Genomic DNA, 26,992 nt, shown 5'->3' on the forward strand with positions numbered 1-26,992 from the left:
AATTTTATATAATTTATATAAAGTTAATGTTTTTTAATGTATTTTTTTATTAAGATGTTCCCAATCACAAAAACTTGACTTGATCGTCAGCTCAGTTTGCAAACCAACAACATATTTACAGTTAAATCTCTACAAAAGGCTTTGTATGCAGTGAGCCAGTACAACCACTCAAACACGTTAATGACAATGCAAAAAATTATAAACAGTGGTTCTAAACGGAGGTGGTGATAACATAAGCATAGCAAATGTATTTATAGTAAAGTGTTAGCAATGGGGAAAAAAAGGCAGAGTGTTTTTTGACTTGGCACATAAAACAATACCAAAAAGTGTATGTCAGTCATCAAAAAAGACAAAATGTACTGTACACACAAATGCACAACTTCAAGCGTAAACCGGACACAGCATCATTCTGTCCATAAACTTAGATGCCTTACACTTTAACAGTGAGCAAATCACCCAATTTTTTTGTAGTCCAATTTAGCCCTTGTTACAAATATCCTAACCATACAATGTCATTAAGTGGGACAGGGTTATTGTCCAGTGCATTGCAAAAAAAATATGTGTAAAAGCACCCAAACTATTCAGCATGCTATGACCTTTACTCACTTATCACCATTAAAATAGTTTGTCCGAAAAGGACCAAATAATTCAGCTTTGAAAGAAAAAGTAGTGCGTGTGCATGTGTACACATGACAGGAAACATTCAACAAATTAAATAAATTAGATGACCTCATGATGGACTGTATACATGTGTGTATATAAAAAATGATATCCACTGTGAAGAGAAGTAATGAGGCATAGTGGAGACAAAGTCTTTGTGGACGGATACAAATTTAGAACTCGTCGTGGCGAGTGAGGGCTTCTCCAAAGTCGGTGGCCTGGCTGCCCACAAACAAGTCGTACTTGTCCACAATTTCAGCCTTGGTCAGGCGGCCGTCCTGGTGAAAGAAGAGTTCAAATAAAATTACTATTATTTTTTTTTTCTTTTCAAAGTAAATTACTATTAATTTCTTTCTTTTTTAAACAGATTTTTTTTTGCGGCTTCTGTAGTTCAAAGCGTGCTGCCGCTGACATACACTGCTTCTCCTAACATGGCTGAAAGTTTTGTAAGTCTGTAAGCACAGGCTGTTATGAAATTAGCCTTTTTTCCAAACCCCCTGGTGACGAAAAAAAAACAAAAAACGCAACTGGCAGCTTTAATTACAGTTAAGAGACAGACAACATGAATTGAATGATTTTCACATAGTTTTGTGCATGACAAAAAAAATAAAATACTAAAAACGTTTTAAACTTGGAACTTTGATAGAGTGTGGCATTTCATTCCCAAACTCACTGGCCAAGCCAAGCTGTTTATTTTGACATGTTGAAGGATATTTTGCAGGATATGCAGCTATGATGAAAAATTTCTCGGTTGATAATCGGCTTGATTCAAAAATCAATGTGTTATTTAGGATGCCCTTTATCCATATATTTACATTGCAAAAAACAACTCAGTCAACGTCATTATACCATGTGTGCCAATCATTGAGATAACAGGACTCAGCTGGTCAAAAGAAGGCGCAAGCCGGTTAACAGCCTTTTCATCCATTGCAGGGAGTGGTCAAAACAACAGTTTGGTAGGCGTGCAAAAGTTGCTGCATCGTCCAATCAGTGCAAAGTATTGGTAAATGGTAACTGGGCTGTCACTTGTATAGCACTCCTCTACCTTCAGTCCTCAAAGCGCTTCACACGACCTATGTTTACATGGACAGATTTTTTTCGGATTAATAGCCTGATCGGAATAAAAATGCTTCATGAACACACCCGATTCTGAATATTCTGATCCGACCAAGCCCATTTTATTCCGAACAAGAGGGGTGGTTTATGTCTATTGATAATCTGATCAGCACGCATGAAAACATTTCGGAACAACCTGTCTTTACCGCACTTCTGTGACGTCAGTATACGCCTTTCTGTTATTCCCGAAAGCTGGTAGAAGCAGAGCGATTGTTATGTTGTTTGAGTCAAAAAAAGTTTGGAGAAAAAAAAAGAGCAAGCGGGCTCAAGATTGAACTGGTACATTTGCAGCTCTATTAGGAAGTGTTAACTCAACACAACAACTCAAACTAGAAAAATAGGCGAAATACCGCTAACGTATAAAGTAGAAATGGACAGAGCGATGTTCTGTTACGGTATATTTGGTCATTCTGCGCATGTCAAAATCATTTGTTCCAATCCACAGTGTGATGCATGAACACACAAGCAGGATCAATATTTTTTGTGTCCATGAAAACAGCGCATCCCATCATAATTTTAATCCGAACTCTGATTAGATTAATGAAATTTTGTCCATGTAAACGTAGCCACTGTTACCACATTTACCTCCTGATGATGCATCATCAGGAATAACTCGGGGTTCAATATCTTGCTCAAGGACACTTCGACATGGTCACAATGGAACCCCCACCCTCTGGGTTGGGAGATGAATACTTTACCACTGTGCCATGCCGCCTTTCAATATATACATTTTGATTCAAATAGTTCTTTATTTTTTTTCCCCTTATATTAAAGCGCAAAGGTCAGGTTCAAACTGCATAATGTTATAGTGGCTAGATTTTGTGCAAAGACATCTAGGATTTTATTTTAGGCTATATTGCCCAGCCCTTAGTGGTAGTATTACTAGAGCAGAGAGGTAGTATTAAGACGCAAGGGCTTACTTTGTCTGTGTCAGACTCGTGGACGAGGTGCTTGGCCTCTGCCTCGGCGTGGTCGTAGTCATTTGGCAAAATCCAGTCTCGCGTCTCCTCCTTGTCCATCTTACCATCCTTGTTCTTGTCTCGGAACTCGCTGAACTGCTCCCTCTCAGTCTTCACCCACTCGGGCTCCGCAGCGCCCTCCTCGTTGTACATGTCACCTGTGAAGGTGAACAACATCATGGTCAGGTTCAACTTTTGTCTTGGTGGGTCTTGTTTCCCTGGACCGCCATTTGTATGTCTATAACAAGCTCATGGGCAAAAGATCATTTCTTCAAAAATGTTCTCACTCCTTCCTCAAATCACAAAATCAATACTTGGATATTTTAATTATTATATTACTCCTTAGTTCTTGTTTGATGTCCCAATATATTTTTGGGTCTCCTTCAATAGGAGGAATGGACAATTATTCCTTCCCTTCACAGCATAGCTGCTCTTATGTCTGCCATCTTGTTTTCGGTAATTTTTTTGGGGGTGTCACTTACAAAACCTGACCAGTGGGTGGCACTGTAGTAGCTGATGCACAACTGTGACATTGTCATTCATATAGGAGAAAACAACATTTGAAAAGCCATCCACTGTAGTAATCATTGTCCAATAAAGAGTTAAGTAAATCCAAAGGATTTTTTTTTCCCCCAGCGTTTACCCAGAGTGATCTTTATCTGTTTTCAGACCCCAAATTTATATTTTGATTTGATCATTTAAAAAATATATATTTACCAATGTACTCTTCCAGGTCAATTAGACCATCTCCATTCTTGTCAATGTCTTCCATAGTTTCCTAAAGGGATGAGGCCAGGGCAAGGTAAATAAGATGCTCTTGTCACAGTGATGTTACCTGCTCAGCGTGTTTTGTCACTCACAATCACCACAATGTCTTTCATGTGGTCAAACTCCTCGGGGTGAATGAAGGCAGTGAACTCTTCTTTGTTGGCATTCTGGTCACCGTCCTGGTCAGCCATCTTGAACCTCCTCTCATCACGCACCATCATCTGGCTGTAGCTGAATCCATCATCAGGTTCAGGGTCATCTGTGGTCCAAGGCATGTGATTGAGTATTGGTGGCATTAAGGGTGATTTTAAACTGCAGCCTAAAGCTCTTACCGAGAATGTATCCATACGTGGCATTCTTGTACTCCTCCCAGGACACCACGCCATCGTGATTGATATCATGCGTCTTCCACTGCCGATCTACATCCTCGTAGATCCACCTCTTCTGCGCATGTTTGATCCACTTCTTCATCTCCTCCGTTGTCACAAAGCCATTCTTGTCTTCATCAATGCGCTCCACCAGCATTCTGCAGACAGCATAAAAGCAAATTGGTGAAAAGCAGAACTTGCAATCTGACAGTAAGAATATGTGGTCACGTGGGACAAGCAGGCAATGTTTTGTATCGCCATATTTACTACTTTTCATTTGATTGTATAACATTTTAAAGTTTAAACAGAAAACACCAAAATATCTGATGGAAAAATATACAACTACAGTGGTACCTCAAGATAATACTACTGTGGGTTTGGTGAAAACTACGCTTTAAAAAAAAAAAAAGCTACAGCAAAACATCAATCAAAAGGATGTGTAAAGTGCAGTTTTTTGTGCAGCATTAAAGAAGTCAACCCCCAAAAAATTATTTGCAATATATTCTATGCGCCTTCACATGTTGATTAAAAATTGCATTTGTGGAATATGAGGTAAAGAGGGGAAATCAACCCAAACATATGTTCTATGGAGGTCCAATAGTTGAAACACGGCATTCTGATTAATATTGCTTTTGTGGAATATAAGTTAAGCAACAAAATCCACCCCTTGTTAGCCATCTTAGGGGGCAGCCATTTTGTGAATTCTGTCGACTTAAAATGACATCACAACTGCTCAGGGCTCAGGTAACGACCAATCACGGCTCAGCTTCAGAAAACAGGTGAGCCATGATTGTTCGCACACTCATTTAGCACAATAACTTGTTGTTTTGAGTTGATTGTTTTATACCGCATCATATGTAGGGACCGTGTTTTTCAATATTTACTTTACCATATAATTTTTATGGCCTGTGTTTTTCAAAGAAATATTTACGGTAATTATGACAAAACTACTTTGTGAAGACAGCTTGTCCTGACGACTTGCATACAAATTCGGGTTACGCTGCCATTCTGGGTATGTCCAAAACTGAAAACTAGGCCCCAGTAAATGCAACCAAAGAGAACAATCGGTCCCTTTTATTTCTTCACAGATAAGGGGATCTTTAATTTCAAGGAGAAACTAAAGACTGTTGCAGCAAAATAGAAACTGGTGGTGGTAAAGCACAACAGAGTAAGCTTTTTTTAGTCATTCCTCTCAAAGGTTTGTTAATATGTTGCTACAACGAATTAGGAGGAATTGTTAATGGGTGAGTACTCAATAGTACCTGCTTTGGCCAATGGAAAAGCATTCAGGAACATAAACTTGTTTTTCTAACAGTTTTGATATATTGGGATTTTTTTTCCACAAGATTAAAGGTGAGATGATATTTTCTACTAATCAGTTTGCAGCCAATAATAGGCGTCTTTTATGGAAATGATACGATACACTGTGAAACAGAGTTCTGCTTGCACTTTCATCATTGGCACCAGTCTTCCACAAATCTCCCAGCAACTCACATAAGTGGAATTTCCATTTTTCCTTTTCTAAGCCAATGTGAAAAACGGCCCCACATTTTGAGATTAAGCACCTTACCCGAGTCGCTCCTTGCTCTCCTCTGGAGTGAGCTGGTCGAAGGTCTTGGCCTCCTCCTGGCCCAGGAAGGCCTCGTGGTCGTAGTCAAAGTTTTCAGTGTCGTCATGCTCCCTGTTGCTGAGCGGGTCATCATGGTGGATGCGGTCCTTCTTCTCCGTGGGCTTGCTGGTGGCATACACCACGCACAGGGCAAAGCACATTAAAAACGGCCGCAGCTCCATCCTGCCAATGTAGACGCAGCCACCCTCTCTGCACCTGGAGAGGGTGAAATGGTGTAACATGGTACATTGTTAGCCTTCGAAAGGAAAAGACAACTGATGAAGGACCTGTGTGTCCTGATGTCACAGTGAAACATTTCCACTGTCATTGGAGATATTTCTTTTAATTCATATCTTGCATCCAAATATTCCAAAGCAGGAGTAGATGAGCACAAGGATGCCCATGTATGAAGGCTTATCTTGACTTGAAATGCTTCTCTGTATTCTTATTTGTCCCAAACAGCCGCACACCGCTTTGCACAGACACTCAGTCACAGGCCATTCCATTATAACAATGGAGAAAGCAGAGGCACTTTACCCTATTTTGCCGGTCCGTCCTCTGTCTTCCCTGGGCATCCTTCTGTCATCATCCCTCTGTTCTTATTCATACAAATAATTGTCCTCCGACCCTGTTCGTCCTTGTCCTTTTAAAGCGCTTCCGTCCGTACATTGCATCACTCTGTCCCCCTACACCGCCCCAAAAAAGACGCCGTGGGTGAGATGCTAACGGCAGAGGTTTCATAATTCATGAACATTATTTAAACTAAACTCATTAGGGCTACATAAATTACAACGAATTGACATGCCTGCATCATCACCAGAATCTTCTCTATGTACCACATCACCCCTGTTCCCCGGCAGCTTTACTGGCTACAGTCTTGACAAAGTCCTCCTGTTGGCATTCAAGACCATCTACATCCCCCCCAATATCTGTCGGACCTCCTCCATCTTCCCTTTCCTTCCCGCACTCTCAGATCCTCCTCATCATTACACTTGTCTGTCCCGTCTGCCCGTCTGACCACAATGGGGAGCAGAGCATTCAGCCGATCTGCTCCTCGCACGCTCTCCCACCCCCCTCACAAACATTGCTTCATTCTCAAATTTCAAGTCTGAACTTAAAACATATTTCTTTAAAGAAGCCAATTCATTAAAATTCTCCGCCCATTTCTGTAATTCCAATCTATTTTAATTTAAAAGTCTTTTTCTGTTAGTTTTATTTCATGAAATCATGAATTCATGTTCATACGGTGACCTTTGAGTGACAGAAATGGGCCTTGAAATAAAATGTATTATAAAAGTCACCAACATTTTTGCCCACTTTTGAAGCGTTTAAAATGTCATAATTTCCGTAATCATTAACATATTGACAAAATTGACACCATTTTGTTCCTTTTTCCAGATTTTTCTGGTGACATTGGTCGTGCTGGTTGAAATAAATAAATGAATGAATGAATAAATAAATATTTTAATTTTGTTGCCACGTCCCTAAATAAAGCCATTCTAATTCCGATTGTCATCCTCAAGCTATGTTCTTAAATCATACCTTCAAACAAGTATTTCAACAGCAAACCGTGGACATTTCTTGGTGTGGGGGCTGAGGTGGTCACTTTCTGGATTAAATTCTGTGAGTTATTTCCTGCCAGTTCACAACAGTTACCTCAAGGGACTTTACGTATGGAGCAGGTCCAGCTACAATCACGCTCCGTAAACATTGAGAACAACAAAACTGCAGCACAAAGCATGTCAAACTTCGCTGTTCATGTTACAGTGGTAACGCTTCCCTATTCTGGAGTCGCCAGTGTAGAAGAGTTAAATTAAACTCAGTTTAGAGTGACACTAGCAAATATGGACAGAATAAATAGCTAGTGGTTTCTTCTTAAAGATTACGTCAGACCGGATTTAAACGAACATTTTGATCACAAAAATAACACATCATTGCAGTTAGCACATTTTTTAAAAGTACATAATGGTAAACAAATGAAAACAGGTAAATACGGTTAAACTTTTGTAAAGAATGACGGTTATGTTCAAAACTGACTTGGTGCTACATTCGACCGGCTAGCTTTGCGCAACATTTTTCGAACACATCTTACAACGCCTAATGCTAATTTAGTTCAGAGATTGTCTATCAGTCAGACAAACATATACCAGTGACATTTGCAGACAACAACATTTGTGTTTAAAGATCATTTGTTTCAAGAGCACTTACCAATGTCTTGAGACAAGTTCGTCGATGTGGCCGTCACGTCGCTTCAACTCCAGGAAACACACCCGTACATTTCCGCTGGTGGAACGCCGACCGCCCTATGGCATTGCGAGGACGCAGATGCCATGTCGCTCGCTCATTGGTCCACATCTTGTGAACTGTGATTGGATTGGCCGAAAACCGCCACGTCCTCAAGGGCAACGTTTTCCTCTCATTCAAAATTCTTATTAAAAAAACGTTTAAAATACGTCATTAAGTCACATAAAGACAACGAGTACAATAAAATAATGAAAATACAACAATAGAAAAATACCCTCCCATGATCAGATCCTGCTCATTAGTTTTCAACATGACATGCCTGAATAAATTGAAACACATATCAGACATTCCATCAAGATTAAAAAAAGCATTGCTTTTTCATTCAATATCACAATAAGGTCCGTTATTTACCATTAAACGTACTATTTATTTTGGCTCCAGCTCTGTGACCCTAATAACGATAAGCAGTATGAAAAATGGTCCGCTGATAGTGTAGTGGTACACACGCCTGAGTTGTGTGCGGGCAGCGTGGGATCGATTCCCGCTCAGTGACAGTGTCTATGTGTGCCCTGCGACTGGCTGGCGACCAGTTCGGGGTGTAATCTGCCTTCGCCCATTGACGGCTGGGATAGGCTCCAGCAACTCCCCGCGACCCTATATAGGATAAGCGGTTTAGAAGATGACATGACATGACAGTATGAAAAATGGAAGGATAGATGCATATTGGTCAAGCTCCACACTTTATTTCAGAAATTACCTCCATGCAGAGCATGTACATGGAAACAGCAAAATATATGAGCTTGCTGACAAGGTGGACAATAATAACAGGATGGATATTTTTGTTCACATTAAATAAGCACATAGTGGACCTTCATTATTAACATTGGACACGTTAAACTTGAAAACATCAAACAACACACGTAATATGATATGAAACATCAAAATATTTCTTAAAGTGGCAGTTACCCCAAAATGACAGGGATACATGCAAAATGTTCAATATGATTACGAAAATACATGATCAATGAATAAGAGTTAATCCATCCGTTTTTTTGTCCATCCAAGGGGGCGGCCATTTTCTCACTTCTGTTGACTGAAAATGACATCACAGTTGCTCAGGTAACGACCAATCACAGGTCACCTGTTTTCTGAAGCTAAGCCATAATTGGTCGTTATCTGAGCCCTGAGCAACTGTGATGACAGATATGACAAAGTGGCCACAACCTGAGATGGCTAAAAACAGGTGGATTTTGCTGCTTAATTCATATTCAAGTAATGAAATATTAATCAGAACGCCTTGTTTCAAATAGTGGGCCTGCATAGAACATATTCTTGAAAAAAATGCTTTGGTTGACTTCCTCTTTGATGGTAACTCGACTGTCAACTGAGTAGGAAAACCAAACAAAAAAAATGTGGCATACTGTGCATTACGTATACAATATAAGCCTTGACTACACCAGGGGCGCCCAAGTCCGGTCCTCCATCCAGCCTGTTTTAGGTGTAACCCTATTTCAACACACCTGATTCAAATGATCAGCAAGGTTTGCAAAAGCGTGAACGCTCCTGATTTGAATCACATGTATTACAGTAGGGATATTATCTAAAACAGGCTGGATAGGGGATCTCGAGGACCACACTTGGGCAGCCTGGTCTATACCTTTTGGTCTTTGTTTGATCCATCTGTAAGAGTGTGTAATGACTACAGATTAGTAGAATATTACATGACCAAATAAACTAAATTAAACTCTCAGTCATATTCAATAATGACTGTATTTCTAAAATGATTTTCTGAAGTACAACAACAGATCTTTTTTTTCTTCACTTGGCTGATCGCCAACTTCTTCATCTCATCCCACTGCCAGGTCTTCATCCTCCTGTTTTGTTTCTTCACCCGACTGGCAGACTGTGTCGCCCTGCTTATCGCCTTCACCAACCCCCCAAAAAAGAACATTCTGTTACATTGTAAATACATATATTATTTGTAGTAAATAAATGTTCAGACCAATCAAATGTAATTGAATAATTCCTCACTACACGCCTAATAATCTCTCACAACACAGTAATGTATGGTGGTTGGGCCACCGTGATTTTGTACCACACGGCAGAATTAACGCTTACCTGTGTCGCTTTCATTTTCTTTCTTCTCGCTGAGGAAGACCCGCTGCATCATGACTTTCTTCACCGTGTGACACTTGTATTTGAGCTCAGGTACACTGCCTTCTTTTCCTGTAGACACACACAAACACAAAGCTCAAGTACGACTGACAAAAGCAGCGCCATTAAACCTCATGTAGTCATGTAGCTTGGAGACTTTACCTGGTTTACCTGGTCCCTCCTCAAAGAGAACGCATGTTCCCAGGGCATCTTTGGAAGGGGAGATAATTAGTAAAAAAATAAAAATAAATACATAAGTACATAAAAAAGGAAATACATTTTGATTTCTTATTATATATGCTTTGGGATGTGCATCTCACATTTTCATGCCTGTGAGTGTGATGGAATTTAAAAAAAACCCAATTCCATTTAAGTTTGGACTTTGTGTAAAATGTAAATAAAAAACAGAATTGCAGCCATAACATTCTATATTGATGCAGCCATAACAATCTAAATTCATGATTATTTGCTAAAAGCAATACAGTTGATCAGTTTGAACATTAAATATTGTGTCTTTGTAATTGTATTAGAATAAATATAGGTTGAACGTGATTTGCAAATCACTATTCTGTTTTTATTTACATTTTACACAACGTTCCAAATTCAATGGAATTGGGGTTGTATATCTCACTTACACCCCTGACCTCAGTGAAAGGCAAAGTAACACTTGGTTTAATCTGATATTTCTGACTAGAATCTGGCAGTACCTGGTAAAGCGTGAAGATCTACAATAACACTACTGTTGTGTAGTGTATTCCCGTGTTGTTTTACACATCTTGATCAATTTGGTCGCATATAGTCTGTTTATTTTATTCATTCCTGGTCAATTTGAGATATCTGTTACGTGACCTATTTGCAAAATAATACAAGGTGCACATTTTTTGCCTTTAAAAGACTTGTTTCAGGTATTCAACGTGTCTCTCTGAGTCATTTGTTTCCCACAACTGTGAAGTCTCGTCATACCTTCATATTCTCCTGCAAACACATACTGGCCCACTTGCATCATTGGCTGCTCACTGTCAATATCCTTTGAGACAAATAAGATGCTTCTTTTAAGAATCCTAGTGATGGACAATATATATTTTTAATGATAAGGAAAAACAGTCAAATCTTACCAGTATTTTGCATGTGCCCAAAGACCTGAACATAGCATCATTATTTATGATTCCAGAGAGTTCGACAACAACAAGCTGCTCCTGGACACACATATATATCATTATCTATCACAAAGGACTAATCTTATTGTTTTGATAAGTCCAAAAAATGCAATAAAAAAACAACAACAGCGCAAGGTAACAGATAACTGTTAGTTTAACATACACTTAGCGAACAAAACTCATTGCAATGTATTGGACATTCACGTGCAACTGTCGTAAAACCCCCTCAAAACCTAACGTGCTAGCCACAAAACACTAATGTTACGCTTGTTCAAAAGCATTTGTATACATTGTTAATATCGCATACCTCGTCCTCCCATTCGTCATCCATGTTTACTGTCCCAGTGTCCGGTTACCCACGCGAGGGTCGATGTTTCCTCCCACCGTATGGAACAAAATATTGGGTCCATTACTTCCGGAAATGTTACGGTGGCCGAATAGATAGAGAGCAATGCTATTATGTATTTGATATTCGTGGCCACTGAGTGTCGCTGTTCCCCCCCCCCCCCCCCCCCCCACACACACACATTTTTTCCAGTTGCTAAACCACAAAAATGACATGCATAGATAGCACAATTATTGAAACTGTCTGAGCACACTGACAGCACACCCTCTTAACAAATTTCCAAAACAAATTTTCTTCTTTACACACAGTTTGCTATTCAAAATCACACATTTTAAATGCACTGAACACGGTTCTCTGCACAAAACACAATAATCTGACATAAAGTCAAATGTTTCACATTTAAAATTTTTTACCACATCAGGCAAGGCAAGGCAGCTTTATTTATATAGCACATTTCAAAACACAAAGCAACTCAATGTGCTTCACACAAGTAAGGAAAGAACACCCACAAGCTTTTACAAACACAACAGTTGCGAGACATGGAGGGAAGAAGCGCCTTGAATGCATTATCCATCCCTAAATCACATCTATACTGTACAGATTCATCACATGTCTTAGCCTGCACATATTGCGCAGAAAAGGGGTGCTGCATGGTCATAGCTTCCACTGTCATGCAGGAAAGACCTATTCTATGGGGTTCAGAAATGGTGAGTAAGGTTTGAAGTATTGCATGAGAAACGGTGGGTAGTCAGCAAACCAATTTTGGACTGGGGCTGCACAATGAAAGATCATGTTGTCCCGTACTACTGTACAACGTACCTGTTCCTTTCTTGGTCTGCATCATTCATACCCTCTGGTCGTATGAGAATGTTGTGTAGACTGCCCAGAAATGTGAGAGTATGGGCTGTGTTGCATGGTCCAAGGATGGCATGATGCTGCAGAACAGCATTTGCATTGGAGATGGCAGCGCACATTGGGATGTTATGTTATGTTATTTGTTTTTGTGTTTTTCTTCATTTGCTGTTGTGTGTTTTTGATATTTTGTTGTGTTTATTATTTGTTGTTGTGTTTTGCCCATCACCCTATATTATATTTCAGTATTCAGTATTGGGGGAAATGAGCATTATTATGTTTCTCTTCACAAAATAATCCAAATAAAAACACTCAGTTCACGTTGCTGTTTTTTTTGTTTTTTTTAGTCAAGTGTGAAATATGAGAGCCAAAATCAAACACAAACACACGTACACAATATTTGCTGTAAAAGAAAAAACTGTAATGACCAATGATCAATTAATGGCGCCGAGGGCAAACGTTTTGTGCTTCTAAAGTGATTGACATATGAGCCTGTCGTGTTGCACACGCAGCTGTTGTGTGTCCAAGTGTCGCGTGTGTGTACATGGACTTTTCTGGATGTGCTGTACCCACACAAATTCTGGTAAGTCAAACTCTCTACTATCCATAGCTATATCTTGCTTTGTTTAATCAAAATATGTCACTCTCTCTCCTCACTTTTGAATGGAGTTATGAAATTAAACACTGGTGGGCGAGTGAGAAAAAGCCTATAAATAGAAAAAGTCTAGAAATTCCTTCTGCCTCTTGCCATCTATGACAACAGTATGCACTCATTGGACAGTGTTTTAGGTACACGCACAATCCACCGAGAGTCAAAACAAGAGAGGTTTAAAAAATCCTACCAATGAGCAGTTTTGATTTATATTTGATTTGATTTGTTTGTGCTTGTAGTTATTACTGCAGCACACATTGAGAGCTCTGTGAAATCAACATAGAGCATGTATTACCTTTAAAAAAGGTAGAGTGTTTTATACAGCTCAGCAGATTGTACAAGTGTACCTAAAGTGGCTGGTGAGAGAAAATGATCCTTTATACTGAAGGGGGAAAAATGATTTGTCATAAAGATATGTGTCCCTGCTCTGGGCACGATTTGCGATGATAGGCAGTGACAGCCAATGGTGGTGTGAGCACTGCAGTGCCTGCCCAATGGTGGACTAAACAGTGACTAAAAAGTAGACTATGAGACCGGCTAATGGTGGCATTAAATGTCAAATAAAATAAAAATGATTCATGTAAATGACATGGAGGCTACTCCATGTTCAGAGCAATGTCAGTCTCTGACAACATGAGAAAACTTTAGTAGAAAACTCATTTCAGATAATGTCACATAGAATCAAGCTTTAAAGGCCCTGGATAGTCATCTTTAAGAGGTAAGATGCTAAAGAAAGACGTATCAAAGCTAAGATCTTGGATCTTAGCAAAGCGTCCTCGTCAAGCAGAGCGGGGTAACTTCTTTGTATGGAAAAGACACTTGTATGCTTCAATGTCTTGATCTTGGAAATGTTCGTTTGTACTGTACTTAGTATTTATGATGTTTGATGAGTGCACATGGTGTCATGGTGCAGTTAAAGTGAAGCACACAATTGAAACCTTTCGACTGCATTGAGCTGACGGAGAGCTGGGACGACTTCTTCTAATAATCCAACAAAATGTATTGTTGACGTTTAACACTGAACTGGATTGACTAATAAAACACTTCTGTAATCTAAGTGAAAGTTTATGTTTAAAAATGATGCATTTTAAGTGCCTGAAAATGACCCCCGAAAAAACTAAATACAGCTACAGTAAGTATTGAGGGAAAAAAAGTTAAATTAACAAAGGGATTTTTCAATTCCTTGTTTTACAAAAAACATTATGCATTTGTTTCACAATTTTGAACAATTCCCATGTGTCTTAATAATAACCACCAAAAAATAATTTGCCCATGAAGACACTAAAAACATTTTAACTTGTGGATGCAGCAGTTCATACATAACATTGTGTATGTGGCACATAGACATGTCATTAAACACGAATAACCCCAACACTCCCACCTCACTCTGCCACAGAGCAATTGAGTAAGTGCTGCTGATCAGGAGCTAACACTAACCTGTATATCTCCCAAAAACTTAGAGGAAGTCAACCCAAAAATATTCTTCACATGAATATGTTCTATGCAGCCCCACTAGTGTAACCACGGCATTTTGATTAATATTGCATTTGTGAAACACGAATTAAGCAGTAAAATACACCATTCAATACCGTTTTGATCCGTCTCAGTGGGTGGCCATTTTGTCACTTGCTGTCAACTGAAAATGACATCACAGTTGCTCAGGGCTCATGTAACGACCAATCATTGTTCAGCTTGAGAAAAAAGGTGTGCCATGATTGGTTGCTACCTGAGCCCTGAGCAACTGTGATTGTGTCATTTTAGGTCGACACCAAGTGACAAACTGGCCGCCCCCCTGAGAACATATTATTGTAAAGAAACAGTGCATTGTACATATTATTGTAAAGTAAATGTTTGGGTTGACTCCCACTTTAATGAAGCCCTGCTTACCTTTTGTATTTGACATAAAAACAGAGCTGTGCAGATTGTAGGTGTTTCTGAAGGACAGTTTCAGACATCTTCTCCCAGACTAACGGATGATGTCATTGGCAGAGTAAATCCTATTTGATGCATGAGCAGACACTCTGGACACCCAACTATTTGTGGACAAGACATTAAAAAGTCAAATTGTCCACACAAAGTCCCCATCAAAGCCCCAAATCATTTTTATTTTTTCCTCAACACCAGCCTTCTCTTTGTCATGTACACAGTCACTTGGTTACCTTGCAAATCTGATTTTTTTTTTCTTCTTCTTCTTGATCGATATAGAAAAGTGCCCCTCCAGTCTACCGATGATCTAGGAAACAAACCAGGATGACTCTTCAGTGGACGGCAGTGGCCTTCTTTCTCTATGCAGAGATAGCCATCAATCTCATCCTATGTGCCCCATTCATATCAGCACAGAGGTAGAGTGTACACTGCACAGTAGTGCAAAAGTAAATATTTGGGATAAAAATCAATCATGGTGCAGTGATCCCCAACCCACATTAGTATGGTTTGAGTGATCAACACTTGGGAAAAAGGACATTTTTACACGATCATTTGATTGTCCAAAAATGTATTTAGTTCCTACAAATAATGTCACTTACCCTTGTATCTATCAATGACAACCAAGTCAATTGACAAATGAATATTCATTATCTTCAGAGGCACTTTAAATGGTGGTAGGTGTGTGCTGAGTCCTGTTTAACATTAGTTTTGATGTATTTGGTTAATTCTAAACAAAGCCACATACCCAGTTGTGCAGCCATTTTTTCTCAGTTTTTTTCTTGTCTTTTTTTCCCAATTGAGTTAATCTGGTTATAGGTCATATTAATTATGAAAAAAGTTTTGAAATGATTCATCTTGGTCTCATTTTTATACCACAAAAAAAAAAAAGGCATTCGAACAATGGTGTGTAGACATTATACCCACTATAACCCAAAAAATGTAGGCTCTATAAAAATTGGAACTGTTTTAGTAGATATAAAATTGATGTTTTGTCGTTGCAGATGGCGCTTGGTTTTCAGTTGGAAAATATGGAAGTGGTTATCCCCATACTGGAACAAGTGTTTCTTCACCATGATCATGGCTCTCATTGTTCTTTTCCTGGGTGAGCTCCCGTAAAGGCAAACCGGCCCAAGCTGCCAATGTATTGATATTGATTGTAGTATTGATTGAGACTTGCCCACCTTCCAATCGTGGAAAGTAACCAAGTGCACTGTTTTTTGTTACTCCACCAGTAGATCATTTTTCAAGTATCTGTACTTGAGTATTTACTTTTCGGATTACTTTTACTGTAACTCCCTACATTTGAAAATACAGTAAATATTGTTACTTTCCCAATCTTGAGTGATTGTTTGAGGTCTTGGGGACTTATAAGGTGGGAAAAAACACACACATACTGGTAAGGTGATAATTTAGCCGTTCCTTTTAATGTGTCGGTTCACATTGTTATAGCAAGGCTATGTTGTTTTGATAGCGTTTCCAGGAATTCTTTTTTGTTTCCAGGTTGAGCACATGCAAACTCATAAAATTACTTGGAAAATGTTCATTGCGATAAGTCATCAAAACTAGTCTAATTGATAGTATACTAGTACAAGTCAGGTAAAAGAGTTGAATCAATAGTTTTCATTTTACCACTATACCTGTACTTCAACTTAACTAGAATACATTTGCCACCTCTGCCACCCTCAGATGCTGCTCGCGAGGTGCACAAGTACTCAAGCCCCGAACCCATGCAAGAGGCTAAGGTGAACTCCAATCTCTACGACCACCTTCACATGAGGCTCTTCAGAGCTCAGAGGAACCTCTACATCTCGGGATTCTCACTCTTCCTGTGGCTGTTAGTCGTATTTCCTTCCAAATGCAAAGATGATATCAGTTTGCAAAACGGCTAAAGCGTGTGCCCATCTTCCGATAGCGCCTGAAGAAGGGTTACGTGCAGAAAAATGTGTCTGGGGAAGTGGATTCCAAGTAGTTCATTCAATGGCCACAACACAACAATCTAGTGGGATACAAGACACACACCAATTGACTAATTGACCTCCCCCAAAAGGTTCATAAGATGCAAGACAATAGTTGCAAAGCACTACTTTTGTCTGACTGAAACTCATTAACTCGCTTTAACATAGTTCCATGGGACCAAGATGTCACAACATTGCATCAATGGACTACTCTTTACTAAATGAAGCTCCTCAATTCCAGTTTCTTGGAACCAAGATGCCACAAGCTTGTGCCAAAGCAATTACTTTTATAGTATCCACTATACTGTTTTCCACAGGGTTTTGGACCAGGCAGAAAAATTGGAAATAGCTGAGTTTTTCAGCAAATAACAGAGAGGTGTCATGAGATTTGTCCTGTTTTTATCCAACTCCACTGTCGGTTACTTGACGTAAGGAAGTTTTGTGATGTTAGCTGTTGGAGCTAATCTGTCTTTTGTTACTGCACTGAAACGAGTTGAAATAAAAGAGTCTTGCAAAACACAGGTTAGGCTATCATTTTCATGACAATAGTTTCCCTAAAAAAATCTGCAAATACTTGAATCTGTGAATTGTGTATACTGTACTGTATCATGAGGAAACACTGTAATGCAAAATGCTATAAAGGGCTAATGGCAATCATGATCATTGTAAACCTTAAACCAGCTGCTGCTTTTACACACACGGAGCAGCACTGTCGACACTACAGTATTGTAAGCCTACTTTAAAAAAAGAAAACGATTGTTTAGAAATCTGTAATTTAGCTAATGGCGAACAACGAACTGCAATACTGGGAGTTCACTGTACAAGTGTTTTGGCTTGAGTTATAAACAGGCAGTCTTACTTAATCTTCTATCTCTGTGTATTTCATGTTCCAGTGTCTTGCGGCGGGTCATCATCTTGCTCATCCAGGTGGCTGTTGCTGCGGAGAATAATGCGGGTCTTCAGGCACAGATGGAGAATGCTGCCAAAGCTGCCAACCAGCATCAAGAGGACAACCGTGTACTCAAACAAGTCAGAAGAAATTACAGCTTCATGATAGCACTTTATATTGGAAAGTGTAACTTTGGTAAATGTATCTCTAGACTCTCCTAGATGAGGAAAAAGTCATTTCAGAAAAGAATCATCAGCTGAAGCTTGAAGTTAAGAGCCTGTCCAGTCAGCTGAAGATGGCAGAAGAGGGTGAGTATTCATGCTAGCCTTTCCCAAAGGTGCCTAAAGTACTCACACTCCCATAAAAGTAGGAAGTCCTGATTCAACTCCTTTGGTAAAAGTACCCCAAAAAGTACAGACTCTTAAATGTACTGAAGTAAAACAGTCAAAATATTTTTCTCAATCACTTTTAACTTCCATAGTGCTTGTGCTAAAAAGGAAAAAAAAGACACTGGAGACACTATCAAAACAACTTGTTCCCATAGCTTTGATAACGATGTGAACTGACTGGCACAAAATGTTTGAATAAGCCAATGATAACAGCTGAAAAAATACAGTTTACTTGTGTGTGTTTTTTCAGATTAGAATTTTTGAATGCCACAAACTGGTGGGTTTTAGGCTGGCACAAGACACAACACATTTGCCACAAATAATTTGTAGAGCAGACAAAATCAAACAATTCACTTAAATAAGGTCATGGATTGGAATTTGTTGCATAATTGCTTTCAATTGTTCAACGTAGAGTTTGCAGTCTTGAAGCTCACTAACGCGCGTGCACTGCTGCACGCACACCGTGTCATCTTCAATGCTAGCATTACTTGTTCATGACAAGTTCATGCTGGCATGTAAGTGGAGTGTAAAGTGCATATGTACATGTTCAAATGTTGATGGTAAAAAAGTCAGAAAAATAACCAGATACGGATAACTGGAAGAGCTGCTTAGATACTGGAACAAAGTATTTGTATTTCGGTACCACTGGTCTGTTCTTGCTAAATGAAATGTAAAAATGCCGTATAAAAGCTGAAATGCCACAGTGGAGGATGGAACACCCCAAAGCAACTCATTTGAAGTCCTGCTTGTGTGTGCAGCCGTTCACAAGTCCCACGCTGAAGTGGAGGCCATGAGCAGGCAAGCCAAAGGTCTGGCCAAGGAGTACGACCGACTGCTGAGCGAGCATCATCAGCTCCAGGTAAATATACATGTATGCACTCATGAAAACGATGTGTTCAGTCACCCTGATAACTCTTCTGATTATGTGATGCTTATTTGACCCACAGAATCTTCAGAGTGCTGCAGACAAAAAGATACAATGATATACATTGGAAGAAATGGTCAATTCCTCACAGAGACATGTTGTAGAAAATGTGCTTTTAATTGTTTGTATATAAACAGTGGTAGCTTTAGATACACTGCCACTCGAGTGAAGTGGAAAAAAACAGAGCAATTAAGATACTGTAAAGCCCTCGCATGTGGGCATGGAGAGCCACAGTTGCTGATGCACTTTCAACAGTTTATTGAGTGGGACAGGCAGTACACACAAATACAAAATGAGAACACTTACAAGGAGCTGCTGTAGGCCATGACTCACACCAAGATAGCTGAACGAAGCACACCAACTCAACCCCAGCTCCTGACATTATTTGACCATGCCACTCAAAGGCACATATCCAAAACACGAATACTACAGTACTTATTCTATGTATTCATATAGTACAATGCTATATGCTATTTTTCTTCATCCAAAACATGTAATGAAAGCATTGTGGTGTTTTTTTGTTTGTTTGTTTTTTTTGGGGGAGGGGGGGGGGGTTGGAGGGTGAATTAATGGCATTTCAATTAATTTCAGTAGGGTAAGTAAAGTGTACCAGCTTGGTCATGAAACGAATTCAACTCAGTGGTCAAGGTACCACAGTTGGTTTGTTCACTGGAGTGCCTGACAACCCGTCAAGTGTGAAATTGATCAACTAAGTCAATGTTTTTGTTACTTGTGTAGTTCTTAAAAAATGTGCCTGTGAGTGAACCTTTCTGCATTTCTGCCCACTGTTATGTAACAGTGTGGCAAATTTACATAATAGACATAACCACATGTTCAGCTAAGTTTCATGAAGATCCAGAGCCACTTTCAAGCAACGGCCATATTCCAGGCATGGTTAACTTAGCCAGTGATGCCTTCACTTAAGCATCATTGATTTGCAGTCTGGGTGCAATAGGGTTAGGGAAAACTACATAAAGCCCATGTTCTTTCCATGCTTCCTTTCCTTCCAAACTACCTACTACCAACCTACAGTATCTATCTACCTATCTACTGGTCCAACCAAAAGTATTGGAACGGCAATGTCAATTCATAGTTCTTGTTGTACACTGAAGAAAATTGGGTTTCAGAAGAAAACATGAATATGAGACAAAAGTTCAGAAGTCAAGCTTTTAGTTACATCTAGATGTGTTAAACAAGTCAGGATAGAGCACCGTCCCAATACTTTATCTCTCTCTATCTATCTATCTATCTATCTATCTATCTATCTATCTCTCTCTCTCTCTCTCTCTCTTTCTCTCTCTCTCTCTCTCTACCTACCTACCCATCCATCCATCCATCCATCTATCTATCTATCCATCTATCTATCTATCTATCTATCTATCTATCTATCTATCTATCTATCTATCTATCTATCTATCTATCTATCTATCTATCTATCTATCTATCTATCTATCTGATATTGAAAACAAATGGTGCCGTACTAAGCAAGTGAACGCGCGAGCACAGCATCACGAGCGTGTGTGGCGCGCGCACGCATCTCGACGCTCGCACACGCACGCTTGCACACACGCTGACGCTCGCGCACTATTCTTGCGGCGAGAGCGCGCCGCGGCGGTGACAGTCGCCATTTTATTTTGAAAATCAAACTGCACTTGGAGGCGCCGCGACCCTCTTACATTTCGCCCAAGTTTGTTTGGAGAGAACGAAGGAGGAATGAGCTACTAAATCACTCTCGTGGGAGCATGGTGAGATTTGGAATAAATGCCCGTTGACAAGTACTTCTGTCGCTCGGGTTCACGTTGATTTAATGAGTACGGGAGCGATTTGAAATCAACAGGACGGCGGTTAGCCACCACCGTCGGGGATGGACTATTTACTGGAAAGCAGCTGTCATATATGCTCAAATTGCTTAATTTAACATTTGGTCACGTTTAATTCCCGTATGTAATGAAGCTGTATATTGCACAAACTCCACTTTGAAACATATTGGAATTAGAGTTGAGGTACCGTTCATTTGTTGAATACAAGATTCCTGGATCTGAAGTGATTGCAGTTCCGTGGACTAGACGGCGCTCGTTGGAGATGAGCTAACGCGGCTAATGCTAGCGTTAGCCAATCCATAGAGATTGTTCCTTTAGTTTACTGTCGTTATGTTAGCCAAGTGTTCTTGACTTCATTACAAATAAACTCCCTGGTGGTCTGGTTGTTTTTTAAGGGATATTTAATCAAAAGTTTGCAGCAAACAATGTTAACCTTGTTTCGGGCCTGAGATGCTAGCACGGTTAGATTCAGTATTAGCCTGAAGCATTAGACTGTGCTTTATCTTAACAGTTTCCCGTATGTACGACATTCATTGTCTCAATAAATGTAGGTAGCCTTTTTTATGGTCGCGTAATATTGTCAAATTATTTTAACGTGCTCGTCATATAAAAGTAATCGGCATCAAGTCAGGTCACGTTATAATGTGCTGTTAGCTTCGACGGCTAGGTATAGACTGTGTACTGTATAAGAAACAAGCTCGACTTCTAGAATGCTCGTTTAAATGTTGGATTTGGTAATCGTCTGATTCGAGTTTGTATCGTATTTGTGAAATTATGACTCGAATGGGGCACTTAAATAGTCAATTATAGCAACATTTCGATCGCGTGTTTTTGGCTCGCGCGGACCATTTGCTGCAGTCCATGGACTTGCCCTTTGTTTCACTGAGTGTTTTTAGTTTTTCGTTTGTTTGTTGTTGGCCCTGTACAGTATAGCGTCTCCACGTGTCCGTTGTGTTAACGTTCGTATGTGTATTGTTTGATGGGACCACCGTGCAACTTCAATTATTGGAAAAGTAGAGGTGTGTTATCTGGAGGGAGCTAACGATTCTGCGTCTTGTTTTAGCTCAGCTGAGGCCTAGTGTGAACAATCTGCAGCCTCATTTTGGGAGTTTAGTTCACGTCCCAAATTAGATAGCCACCAAACTTTGTTTCATAGACCTCCGGATGGATGTGCCTTAGTAAATGTCAGATTTGTGGACGTTGAAATTTCGTAAATGGAACATTTTGAGCTGTCATGCTCACAGGCCTCAAAAAGCCTTTCCTGTTTTGGCATGACAAGGAGTTGGTAAATACACTTGCTATTTGAATCTGTTTCGGAGCAAGACCTGACCCGGAAAGCACAATATTCGCCAATAAAGGACGTCTCCCCCTGAGAAAACAATGTTTGTAATTAATTGCCTATGATGATGATCATTTGAGCCCTAAATTAATGGATGGATAGATATACACCTCCAAACATGATAATTTCATACTCAACTGTAAACATTACCGTTAAAAAATAAATAGCTTGATGATTTGATCCAGGAGAAATTATGCACTGGAAGTGCAAGGACACTGGCATGTATGTCACCATTCGGTAAAAATACAAATTACTAGATTTTTTTTAGCCACTGTATGACATTCACTCGGTGATGCGTAGATAAACTAATTTTTAAATAAACGTAGTCGTAATGGCTCTGTTGCTTTAGTTGGTAACCGTACCTTACATAAAGCAACTAGCCGTTACCTTACGTAAAGCAACTAGCCATTACCAAGTGATCAGCTGTTAACTTCACTAATGCCAGTAGTGATCCGGGCCTTTCTCAGCATCATCTTGAAGGTTACCGCCCTGCTTTCTGTGGTCTCGGCCCCACAAGGAGCCTTACCTGCCTTCCTCTGCTGGAGCCTCCAATCACACATCTGTTCAATGTTAAGTCAGCTAACAGCTGATGATCAAGGCTAGCTACTGCTCCACTAACGGCACCTTCGAAGGTGCTGTGAATTTGTGTAGCAACTTACTGGAAGAGCATGAAAAAACCTGGATAAGCGTGAATAGCTGTGCTTTTCAGCAAATAGTTTTTCTATTTACAGAATAATTCCATATGGCAAATCGTGAGTTTTTACTGTGTGCGTATTGACCTGCATGGAAGCAGAAGTCTTAATTTCGTTTTCAGAAATAATATACCTACTTGTTGTATATGCTGATCTTATAAGTTATGTGGTCATTATTAATTTTTAATTTCTTCTTTGCAGATGCTGAACCTTATTTTAAACTGAAAGACTCTACCTAGGACTAGGAGCCACTGACAAAAAAAAACCTCATTTGGACATCACCAATTTTTTCACACCTTTTGGGGGGGGGGGAGAGAAAGTAACATATCACTGAAGTGACTAAAGGGGAATAATGGTGATTTTGCGCCGTGCTCGGCCGCCTGCTTCCGCCCCAACCAGCAATGAATCTTGACTCGCTCTCGCTGGCTTTGTCTCAAATCAGCTATCTGGTGGACAATTTGACAAAGAAAAACTACAGAGCCAGCCAGCAAGAAATACAGCATGTGAGTGTTTTTAAAAAATACTTAAAATCAAGGAACATATAGTCTGTAAGGTATAGCGTTAATAACTTGCTGGGCCTTTTTCCAGATTGTAAATCGTCACGGTCCTGAGGCAGACAGGCATCTACTTCGCTGTCTTTTCTCACATGTGGATTTCAGTGGCGATGGTAAAAGCAGCGGCAAGGATTTTCACCAGGTAAATTTTTAAAGAAAATCAGATGCCATTGAATACTTTTTGATTTTTGACTCTGCAGATGCAATATTTTTATTTACCCTATTTTTGTCAGCCTTTTTTTGGGGGGTGGGGGTATACAAGTCACTTTTTCAAGTTTGAAGTGGCAATGTTATGAGGATTAAATGAAGCACTGTATTTTGGCACACCAAGACCAGATTGGTATGAGTACAAGAAGTTAGAAGCGTAGATGTTTGTCTGTTCCGGAGTAAGGAGCACACAAATGTGCGTGATGTAGATTTCCTCCGACACACATCACTGTGTTCATGAAGTAGTCTGCAATTACTTTAGGATCACTGTTGGTATGGTGTGCTTCCATCCACAACAGGAGGCCGCAAAATCCCTCAGTGCAGTCGATCATTTGCAATACCACATGGCTGAAAATTTCCAGATGGCATAAAGCAGTGTTTCCCAACCTTTATTGAGCCAAGGCTCACATTTTACATTGGAAGAAATTTCTCGACACATCACTTAGCAAAACGAGTCACATAAGCGGACACACTGCAATTATGTACTTTATGTCATCTAGTGGGAGAGCATTTTATTCTTCTGCCTGTTACTATACGTGGTTGGCATAATCAATTAAAAACATTTTTAATTGAGAAATTAAATAATTTTTTGGCCAGATAATTGACATTGGATAATTTGCCACGGCACACCTGATGATCTCTTATGACACACTAATGTGCCACAGCATACTGGTTTGGAATCCCTGCCATAAAGCATTAGGGCCCCTGAAGTTGTGTAGTCTCCACCTGAGATGGTGTGTCAAGGGATTCCTCTCCCTCAGGATCCAAAATCTTGATCTTTGGCTCACTGTTTTTCCTGTGAAAATACTCAAATATAATTTGGCCAGGTCCTCTGCATTCTTTGTGCTCATGAAAATACAATTTTAGTCTTGTAATGTTACGACTTTGGTCGACTGGTTAGCACCTCCACCTCAGAGTGCAGAGGTCATGGGTTTGATCCCAGACTCCGGCCTTCCTGTGTGGAGTTTGCATGTTCTCCCCGGGCCTGCGTGGTTTTCCTCACTCCAGTTTCCCCCCACATTCCAAAAAAACATGTTAATGGAACACTCTAAATTGTCCCCAGGTGTGAGTGTGAGTGTGAGTGTGAGTGTGAGTGTGAGTGTGAGTGTGAGTGTGAGTGTGAGTGTGAGTGTGAGTGTGAGTATGAGTGTGAGTGTGAATGTGAATGGTTGTTTGTATGTGTGCCCTGCCATTGGCTAACAACCACTTCAGGGTGTACCCTGTCTACTGCCCAAGGTCAGCTGGGATAGGCTCCAGCACGCCCGCGAGCCTCATGAGGATAAGCGGTCCAGATAATGGATGGATGATCTGACTTCAATCTTGACACAATACATGTTTCCACCTCAAATATATACAACTTTAATCTCGTTAGATTACAATTTAAATCTTGAAGCGTAATAATTTTCTTTTGATTGTTGCCCTAAAACGGCGGTCTCAAACTCCGGTTCTCGAGGGCTGCTTTCATGCATGTTTTCGAAATTTTACACCTGCTACACACCTGATTCAAATGATCACGCTCATCACAAAGTTCTGCAGTGGCCTGATAACGATCCCGATCATTTGAATCAGGTGTGTTACAGGAGGAAACCTCAAAGACATGCAGGAAAGAAGCCCTTGAGGACCAACATTTGAGACACCTGCCCTAAAATGTCATCATACTCTAGTAACAGACATCTACTGACTGTTAAAATAGTTGCCTTAGGAATAATGACAGCACCCTCAATTCATTCTCCTTTGAAATTATACATGCACATTGTGGCTGTAGACATACAATATGTTTTGTGTATTTACTGTCTCATTGAATGTTGTGGAACATTTTCCTTCATTGCCCTTCATATGCCTTTGTTCTCTTTGCGGTCTCCTCCCCGGCATGTTGTATTTCCAACTTGGCCAAGACACAGTTTCTGATCCAGGAGTGTGTGTCGCTGATATCAAAGCCCAACTTTATCTCGACCCTGTGCTACGCCATCGACAATCCCCTGCACTACCAAAAAGTATGAAGCCGTTTTTTACCCAACACTACAGAAAATACAATTAATATACTTAAAGCAATGAAAAGTGTTTATATACATACAGCTTTTTTCCTGACATGTTAAGTTGCAAATGAGAATTTGACATGCCTTTCATTTCAGAGTTTGAAACCATCTGCCCATTTATTCACTCAACTAAGTAAAGTTCTTAAGCTCAGCAAGGTTCAAGAGGTAAGCCACTCGAGCATACTGTTGCAATTAGGACACAATAGAGCGCGTCAAAAACTTAATTCTGAACTGGACAAACATGCTTTTGAAAGTTCCTTGCAATCATTTACTTTCTAGGTGATATTTGGCCTTGCACTGCTCAACTCCTGCAACGCAGACCTCCGGGGATTTGGTAAGGAGTCCTAGATAAAGCTTGATTAAAGAGTGCTTCATTGAAAAAAATTAGTGGTGTCAGTTAAACGCGTTATTAACGGCGTTAACGCAACTCCCTTTCGACACAGTCAATTTTTTTTTATGGCATTATTAAGGTTTCCATAGCAACCAGCGGCTGCATTGATAAACACTGCTGGTCACCATGATCTATATTTAAAAAAAATAAATAAATAAATAAAAATTTATAGAGTAGAGGAGGCGTTACATCTGCTTCAAAATATTGATGAGTCCGAAGATGAATTGCTCGGCTCAAATAGATAGTCCCCCTCCCCCCAGTGATAGTCGTGACTTGTGACCAGTGACGCCGCAACGTTGTAGGCATACTAGACAATTGCCACCGCCAACGCACTGGAAGGGGACCCCAGGACAGCGTTGACATTAGTCCTTTTTTCAATGACAAAATGACTGAACTTTTAGACATGCAACGTCGCTGCATTGGAGGGAAAAAGCACAGTGCCCCCACTAGCTGTTACTGCCTAGTGTGTTAAGGCTGAGACACGGCCAATATTGATTCATATCAATGGCACATGTAACCTGAAACCTTCATAGACACTGCAGCGTCGCGTTGAAAACCCTCCTAAAAGCGGGCCCCGACTGCCCATGGCCAGCTTTCTGCAGTACGTCAAACTCAAGCAAAAATGAAGCGAGCGTATTGGACCATCATGGCACGCAAAAAAAAAACATAAAATAAAATGATAAAGTGGTAAGTCCAAAAGTGTAGAATCTGATATTTTGAAAATAAAGTTGTGATGCCACTTTGTCCCAGTCTGTAGTCTAAAGCTTGGTTCCCACCGCAGGCAAATGCGACCCAGATTTATGGTCATCGTAGTAATTCAGCCACAGTTCAGATTCATTCATTATTTTATGCAGCGTTATGACGTGACGTCATCGCTTGATGTCTCCTTGAAATGAGATATTAAAGCCTCGTCTCATAATGTCCCCAAATTATTTATTTCTACCTCCTACCTAATCACTTCACTGAATAAATGACCTGACACGC

General features: G+C 40.0%; 4 protein-coding genes across 16 annotated transcripts in view; 2 read left to right on the forward strand and 2 right to left on the reverse strand.

The window, feature by feature from the left end:
• Positions 1-27: 27 nt before the first annotated feature.
• On the reverse strand, positions 28-7,798 carry LOC147148663 (calumenin-B). Of its 2 annotated transcripts, none has more exons than XM_086029087.1 (7): positions 7,689-7,798; positions 5,442-5,696; positions 3,836-4,029; positions 3,596-3,762; positions 3,453-3,513; positions 2,697-2,893; positions 28-938 (listed from the first exon to the last, which is right to left on the reverse strand). In XM_086029087.1, exons 2-7 carry the CDS (start codon positions 5,660-5,662, stop codon positions 834-836), a joined length of 945 nt encoding a protein of 314 aa, XP_085885213.1. In that variant the 5' UTR covers positions 5,663-5,696; positions 7,689-7,798; the 3' UTR covers positions 28-833. The 2 variants fall into 2 exon arrangements, with proteins under 2 accessions (XP_085885213.1, XP_085885212.1); XM_086029086.1 differs by lacking the exon at positions 7,689-7,798 and adding an exon at positions 6,018-6,166.
• A 649-nt stretch (positions 7,799-8,447) lies between these two features.
• gtf3c6 (general transcription factor IIIC, polypeptide 6, alpha) lies at positions 8,448-14,532 on the reverse strand. 4 transcript variants are annotated; one of them, XM_086029093.1, is made up of 6 exons: positions 14,475-14,532; positions 10,994-11,074; positions 10,842-10,905; positions 10,041-10,088; positions 9,843-9,950; positions 8,448-9,648 (listed from the first exon to the last, which is right to left on the reverse strand). In XM_086029093.1, exons 2-6 carry the CDS (start codon positions 11,024-11,026, stop codon positions 9,572-9,574), a joined length of 330 nt encoding a protein of 109 aa, XP_085885219.1. In that variant the 5' UTR covers positions 11,027-11,074; positions 14,475-14,532; the 3' UTR covers positions 8,448-9,571. The 4 variants fall into 4 exon arrangements, with proteins under 4 accessions (XP_085885219.1, XP_085885216.1, XP_085885217.1 ...); XM_086029090.1 differs by lacking the exon at positions 14,475-14,532 and adding an exon at positions 11,343-11,444; XM_086029091.1 differs by lacking the exon at positions 14,475-14,532 and adding an exon at positions 11,343-11,426 and having other exon boundaries at positions 10,994-11,068.
• LOC147148665 (B-cell receptor-associated protein 29-like) lies at positions 12,631-19,449 on the forward strand. Its single transcript, XM_086029089.1, has 8 exons — positions 12,631-12,816; positions 15,091-15,227; positions 15,813-15,913; positions 16,498-16,645; positions 17,660-17,795; positions 17,867-17,963; positions 18,803-18,903; positions 18,992-19,449. The coding sequence occupies exons 2-8, from the start codon at positions 15,136-15,138 to the stop codon at positions 19,025-19,027; spliced, it is 711 nt and encodes a 236-aa protein (XP_085885215.1). The 5' UTR covers positions 12,631-12,816; positions 15,091-15,135; the 3' UTR covers positions 19,028-19,449.
• Positions 19,450-20,546: 1,097 nt separating this feature from the next.
• The window catches only part of cnot1 (CCR4-NOT transcription complex, subunit 1), a 37,466-nt gene continuing 31,020 nt past the window's right edge, over positions 20,547-26,992 (forward strand). For 7 of the 9 annotated variants that reach the window (XM_086027655.1, XM_086027653.1, XM_086027657.1 and 4 more), the window contains exons 1-6: positions 20,547-20,714; positions 23,022-23,323; positions 23,409-23,516; positions 25,477-25,575; positions 25,714-25,782; positions 25,897-25,951. In XM_086027655.1, coding sequence (XP_085883781.1) covers positions 23,222-23,323; positions 23,409-23,516; positions 25,477-25,575; positions 25,714-25,782; positions 25,897-25,951 — 433 coding nt within the window. In that variant the 5' untranslated portion in view covers positions 20,547-20,714; positions 23,022-23,221. The remainder of the gene's footprint in view (positions 20,715-23,021; positions 23,324-23,408; positions 23,517-25,476; positions 25,576-25,713; positions 25,783-25,896; positions 25,952-26,992) is intronic. The other 2 variants (XM_086027654.1, XM_086027662.1) reach the window with 1 other exon arrangement.

The sequence above is a fragment of the Filicampus tigris genome, chromosome 4 (genome assembly GCF_054856515.1).
Source record: "Filicampus tigris isolate MCC_2025a chromosome 4, RoL_Ftig_1.0, whole genome shotgun sequence".
NCBI classification, from domain to species: Eukaryota; Metazoa; Chordata; class Actinopteri; order Syngnathiformes; family Syngnathidae; genus Filicampus; species Filicampus tigris.

Coding starts and splice junctions, on each gene's coding strand:
- LOC147148663 (XM_086029086.1), bottom strand. CDS start 6,055: ATGCCCAGGGAAGACAGAGGACGGACCGGCAAAATAGG. Junction 3,763..3,835: donor CACGTATGGATACATTCTCG/GTAAGAGCTTTA, acceptor CTTGGACCACAG/ATGACCCTGAACCTGATGAT. Junction 3,514..3,595: donor TGAAAGACATTGTGGTGATT/GTGAGTGACAAA, acceptor TCATCCCTTTAG/GAAACTATGGAAGACATTGA.
- gtf3c6 (XM_086029090.1), bottom strand. CDS start 11,366: ATGGATGACGAATGGGAGGACGAG. Junction 10,906..10,993: donor TGGGCACATGCAAAATACTG/GTAAGATTTGAC, acceptor TTTGTCTCAAAG/GATATTGACAGTGAGCAGCC. Junction 9,951..10,040: donor GGAGGGACCAGGTAAACCAG/GTAAAGTCTCCA, acceptor GTGTGTCTACAG/GAAAAGAAGGCAGTGTACCT.
- LOC147148665 (XM_086029089.1), top strand. CDS start 15,136: ATGACTCTTCAGTGGACGGCAGTGGCCTTCTTTCTCTATGCAGAGATA. Junction 16,646..17,659: donor TTCTCACTCTTCCTGTGGCT/GTTAGTCGTATT, acceptor TTCATGTTCCAG/TGTCTTGCGGCGGGTCATCA. Junction 17,964..18,802: donor GCTGAAGATGGCAGAAGAGG/GTGAGTATTCAT, acceptor TTGTGTGTGCAG/CCGTTCACAAGTCCCACGCT.